At 37.2% G+C, this 6,283-nt stretch overlaps 1 protein-coding gene across 2 annotated transcripts in view; it reads left to right on the plus strand.

The window, feature by feature from the left end:
• Positions 1-808, plus strand: part of pdxkb (pyridoxal (pyridoxine, vitamin B6) kinase b) — a 23,487-nt gene extending 22,679 nt beyond the window's left edge. Inside the window, exon 11 of one of the 2 annotated variants that reach the window (XM_079864666.1) lies at positions 117-808. In XM_079864666.1, the coding sequence (XP_079720792.1) occupies positions 117-229 (113 nt within the window). In that variant the 3' untranslated portion in view covers positions 230-808. The remainder of the gene's footprint in view (positions 1-116) is intronic. The other variant, XM_079864667.1, reaches the window with a different exon arrangement.
• Positions 809-6,283: the final 5,475 nt, after the last annotated feature.

Consider the following 6,283-nt stretch of genomic DNA (forward strand, 5'->3'; position numbering starts at 1 on the left):
TACTGTGTTTTTGATCAAATATATGCAGCCTTGGTTAGCCAAAGAGACTTTCATAAACATCTTGCATTGAAATTGTTCCATTGAAATGCTTTCCTGTCTTTGTCTTGCATGTTCAGAAATGGCAGGTCCAGGTAGAAGACCCAGCCCGGCTCAGCTGGAGTTACGGATGGTCCAGAGTAAAGCGGACATAGAGGATCCAGCCATAGTCATGGAGGCCACCGTTCTATAGAGCCGCCACACGCCACATCTCATCCACACACCTCACCCTCCGCTCACAACTGCACAATGTATAGATGTTGTACATTTTGATATGTAATGTGACATTGCCTTAGAATCTCAGCCAGAGCACAACAGTTCCATTCCCAAGAGATTCAGCAGGGTACGGCCAAACAGGCGAGAGGGGGAGAGCGATCGCTTGCGCAGAGAAAAGACAAGGGAAGAAGAGAATGGGAGAGATGATCGGCCTCTCATTCACACTCTTGCAGGCTTCACCATCTCTGTCTCTCTTTCTCTCTCTCTCTCTTTCTCTCAAAGCTCCTCAAGAACTCCGGTTCGTCCTGCACATAAAGCCCAGTCTCTGACATGTCCAGTCCAGGTCAGTTATGTACCTAAACTGCCATCGATCTAGTGTGGACCAATTTAGAAATGACGTTAATATAGATGTGACGCTTTTCTACACTCTATGATTTTGAGTCAGAGCTGTTCAGCAACAAACAGAGAAAACAAAACCTCAAAAACTCTCAAGAAATACCCAAGTCATATTTTTGCTCAAAATCGAAAGGTAAAAATAAGATATTTATTGCATAGGAAAGAAAAAGAAGCCTATTTTTAGGACCATTACGTTTAATGCATTATGCTATTAGTTTTAAGTCAGTTAAGTGTACTAATAATAATAAATGATATAATTGTTTTATTATAATCTAAAAATTTTAGTGAGTTAAGTGTTTTCTCAGTCGCTTACTATATTGTGAAAAAATATCAATCTCATTTTCAAATCTTTCTCAAATCTCTTTTTTTTAATTATATTATTTTACACAGGTTTTTATATATATATATATATATATATATATATATATATATATATATATATATATATATATATATATATATTGTATCTGGAGAGGATGCTTTTCATGACTATTATATTCATTTCAGGGATAAAATGTGATTATTTGTCACAATACAAACAATGTTGGTCCTAAAAATAGACTTTCTTCATGCAAAGTTTAATTCTGTATTTTTGTCGTTTGAGAATTACCCAGAAAGCTTGGTCTTTTGCTCACTGCGGTTCGTGATACGATATCTGTATCTGGAAAAGATATGTTGTGGCCAACCTGAAAAATGCAAGTAAGTTGTTAAATATGTATTACAGACCCAAAGCACTCATTTGTGTGAGAGTCCAACTTGTGTTTAAATGTGTATTTTATGGTTTATTTTGTTTTTTGTGACTATTTTCTCCCCAAAAAAGGGAGATTTTACTGAAGAGATGCGCTGCTGTATTTTGTGACTTGTTGATGTTTTTGGTGAGATGTACTGTAATAATTTTTGGCCTTGCTCATGTGTATGATTTAGTTCTCTAGTTCCATTGATTTTCGTTTTTGCATTGAGCATTTACAAATGCGGAACTTCTAGCATTTCACTTCATGTTTGTTTGTCAATGTAACTAACATTATCATCTCGTTTGCTTTGAACTGATTGTATTTGCATTGATAATCTACTTGTTTGTACAAGCAGAAGAGACTTTAAAAGTAGTTTTATCTTTTTATTTGATAGTAGTATTTTCATATCTTAAAAGGAAAAGACTTGTATGAAGTCTGAAGTACTGGGGAAACGTCTTAAAATGCCTTGATTAAAAGTAGTTGTGTATGTGTGCTGGTCTGGTGACCTGCGACAGGTTCTCTCTCACTGTGCCAGAGAACATGCTGTCTCTTGGTTACAATGCTGTGAAAGATAATAAAAGGCAGATGAGTTATACATTTAATCAGACTTGCTCTCCTTTGTTCAGTTCATAGGGAGGTTGATTCAGGCGACATCATCTTTTCTTGTCTGTTTATATTTTGATTTCTCAGGTTTTATTTTTTGCTTTAGTTTTGACTTCTGTTTTACACCTAACTAATGCTCTTCCAAAATTATTCACATTTCTTTAATCCATCGGTTCATTCTTTGATCATTTTTGAGTTGCATTTGTCTTCTAACCACTCAAAATTCCTTCCGAGTGAATCTCACGAAAACATTCGTGTCACATTTAACCCCATACTCAAAAGAAGGAACAAGAAGGACAGAAATAGGAAAAGTTTAAGAAAAAAATATATATTTTAGGAACTTTTTTTCACTTCTTTGTTATACAATAATTTTTTACGTTTAATTGGTGGAACAAAAAAGTAGAACAAAAACAAACATGATGTATAAATATTTTATAATATAAATGTAATAATCATTATTATTAATGCTAATTTCAATAATATATTTTTGCATTACCATAGTGTCATATTTGATTGTCATGAAAATATTTTTTTTTTAGCATTTCAGGCCTACTAGTGCTAAAAAAAATCAGTTATTCTTGTGACTTAAGTAGTTATGACTCTTGAATTTTAAGTGAGTGTTGGATTTATTTATTTATTTTATTTAAAAAAAAAAAAGCAATCATATATTTGGCTGAATTTTCTTTAAAGAAATGTTATATTTCTTTTGATTTTGGAGTGAAATATGACCCAGCATTGTTCTTGAGTTTTCATGAGATTCACCTGTTTTCATCCATTTCAACCACTATCTTATTTTCCATAGAAAAAAAAAAAAAATTGGCCATGTGCAGGACTAATCAGGGGTCAGCATTGCTCTGAGGGGCATGTGCTTTAGCTTTTCGTGAGTTCCTGAGCTGTTATCTAACTTCTTATGTGTACTTGTACATTGTGTACGTGTAAGTGTGAATGACAAAAGGATGGTTCTGCTGTGAGCGTGCGAGTATTTGTGTTCTCTGAAGGAAAAATGAGGGTGTGAAGGGATAAACTGGGGGGAGGGGACATAAATAAATTAAAAGAGCCAAGTTTAGTTTTTGTGAATACTGACAGTGAGGTGGTATTCAGATGATCATGATATCACAGTCTCCAAGTGAACTGTACTGCTACCATTTGCTTTTAGTGTAACGGAGGCCAGCTATTTGGTACATTTGGTGCCGTGACCCAGGTGGGAATGAGGTTTAGGGTGGTTAGTGTAACTGAGGCCAGCTATTTGGTGCCATGACCCGGATGGGAGTGAGATTTAGGGGGGGGTGAGTGTAACAGGCCAGCTATTTGGTACATTTGGTGCCGTGACCCAGGTGGGAATGAGGTTTAGGGTGGTGAGTGTAACGGAGGCCAGCTATTTGGTACATTTGGTGCCGTGACCCGGGTGGGAATGAGGTTTAGGGTGGTGAGTGTAACTGAGGCCAGCTATTTGTTGCCATGACCCGGATGGGAGTGAGGTTTAGGGGGGTGAGTGTAACAGGCCAGCTAGTGAGAGCTGCATGAGTAAACCTCACTCCCCTGGCTTCAAGAGGCATGCTAGTGACTGATGCTAGAGACTGCAATCTTTAGTGTCCTTGAGCACACCCTCCTCCCATGCCAGAAGCGCTGTTTCGTATCCTTCTCGGAGTGGGGCGAGTAGAACCTGAGGGGTTACATTTGGTGCCGTGACCCAGATGGGAGTGATGTTTAGGGCGGTGAGTGTAACTGACACCAGCTAATAAGAGCTGTGCAGGTAAACCTCACTCCCCTGATCTCAAGAGGCGCACTAGCGACTAACTCTAGAGGCTGCCGTCTTTAGCATCCTTGTTAGCGCCCCCGCCCCCCATGCCGGAGATGCCGGTTCGAATCCTTCTCGGAGCGGTGCGAGCAGAACCTGAGGGGTTACATTTGGGTGCGAGTGAGGTTTAGGGGGGTGAGTGTGACAGAGGCCAGCTAGTAAGAGCTGTGCAAGTAAACCTCAATCCCCTGATCTCAAGAGGTGCACTAGCGACTGCTTTATTAGCATGCCCGCTTCCCATGCCGGGGATGCCGTTTCGACTCACGCTCGGAGCAGTGCGAGTAGGATTGGTTACATTAGCATTTGCGAAAGTGCTACTAAACCAGTTTAGTTATGGGCAAAATGGCTACTTCTGCTTGAAGATGCCTTGGTGAGAAGTCGACCTTATCTTCTGCAGAAAAACATGCATGTTAACTATATTTAAAGATGTCAATGATGTGCTTACAATGAGAGCCTGCTTGTGTTTACTGTTAATGGAACAACGGGAGTGTTCTGATATAAGAAAACCTGTCGGAACCTCATGAAGACTAAAAAGAAAAAGAAAAAAGTGGGTAGCCAAAAATTTTGACTGTTATAGCAGTGATGTCTAGTACATTCCCTGAGGGAACTGTGGTGAAGAACTTTTGAGACGAACTACATTTTTGTTTGTTCTGTAATGTTTGTAAATTGTATATCGGTCTGTGGAAATTATGTGTTGTCTATTGTAAGACTGTGGATCAAAGATGACCAAATGACGCTGAGCTCCTTCTAGTGGACGGAGCTTATATCGTCTGGGGAAAAAACTATTCCACTACCATTATTTAGACTATAAACAAAATGATCTTTAGTATGTAGGTCCCTTATTGCCGTTCTTTTTTTTAATCTGATGAGTGTAAACAATGTCCTGACTCCATATGATACGGTTATATATTGCTTGGACCTATACCTCATCATGTATATGTCATTTCCTGTTGCACTGAGTTTTGTATTATTAGCTGCCTTCCATCACAAGGCATTGAATGCCTTACAACATGTACAAACGCATTTCAGGCCTGCTAGTGCTCAAAAAATCCAACTGTTCTTCACATTAGTTGCGGCTTCCATAGCTCTGACTCTTGAAGTGAGTGTAGGATTTATATTAATAGTTTTTTTTTTAAATGTCATTTTTGTTGAATTTCACTTCCACACAGACAGAATATTTCCAGAGGCTGTTTGTGATGTAGGATGAAACATCTCTAGAAAATGATGGAATTCGACATAAATGATTCATTAAGTCTTGGAAATCATTTCATCTGTAAAATGAGTGTTTAAAACCACTGTGCTTGCTGTAATGTACTCTTGTCCTCAACAGTTCTGTTTGATAGAAGATGCTACGGCAAGAGTACATGAGAATACACTTGAAAATGTGCCCTTCTCACGGAACGCCAAATATGAATTTCAGTGACATCATAATGGGCAGTATGACATGTTGCCAGGGCAACAATTGGATGCACCATTCTACTTCTCTGTAAATATGTCTGTCTCTCTTAACAGTTCTAATAGTGACATGTCAGTGCTTCACGATTCATTTCGATTCCCTTTCTGTTGACATGGTTGGTAGAAAAAAAAAATGTTTTGTTCTTTCTTTAGTTTTCCGTTCTGAATGGGGTCAGAAAAGACAATAAAAATAAATGTTTGGTAAAAGTTTTTAGTGCTTTGTTTTCAAATTCTGAATATTTTATAATATGTAACAATAAAGATTGTAGTGTACAAATCCACATTTATAATGTATGTATGTTATAATGCAATAAAGAAAAACAAAGTATTATATTAAATGCTGTCTATGTGTGTGTCTAGGCGGGGAGGGGGTGTTATAGAATAACAAATGCTTTAAGTTAAGGCTGCTCTGAGAAATGCCTGCTCAGAATTATGTGTAAAAAGACATACTAAAATCTTGCAGCTCATCAAAACTTTTTTGTTGTTATAATGAGTGTATATTTCATTTTCATGACTATATATTTACAATTTCATGATCAGAAATTAATCATTTTCCCGCTTTGGTTCTGTCTAAATGAAATGCAGCATCAGTGCAGCCTTAAACTTGGTTGATGTCATCATGACAGTGTATATATATTTCATTTTTATATATATTCACTATTTCATGATTAGGAATGAATAATTTTGCAGCTCTGATGCCGCTTTGTTTCTATATAAATGAAATGCAGCATCAGTGCAGCCTTAAACTTGGTTGTTGTCATCATGACAGTGTGTATATATATTTCATTTTTATATATATTCACTATTTCATGATTAGAAATGAATAATTTTGCAGCTCTGATGCTGCTTTGTTTCTATATAAATGAAATGCAGCATCAGTGCAGCCTTAAACTTGGTTGATGTCATCATGACAGTGTGTATATATATTTCATTTTTATATATATTCACTATTTCATGATTAGAAATGAATAATTTTGCAGCTCTGATGCCGCTTTGGTTCTATATAAATGAAATGCAGCCTCAAACTTGGTTGTTGTCATAGTGTATA

Source organism: Squalius cephalus (assembly GCF_949319135.1).
Source record: "Squalius cephalus genome assembly, chromosome: 2".
Classification (NCBI taxonomy): Eukaryota; Metazoa; Chordata; class Actinopteri; order Cypriniformes; family Leuciscidae; genus Squalius; species Squalius cephalus.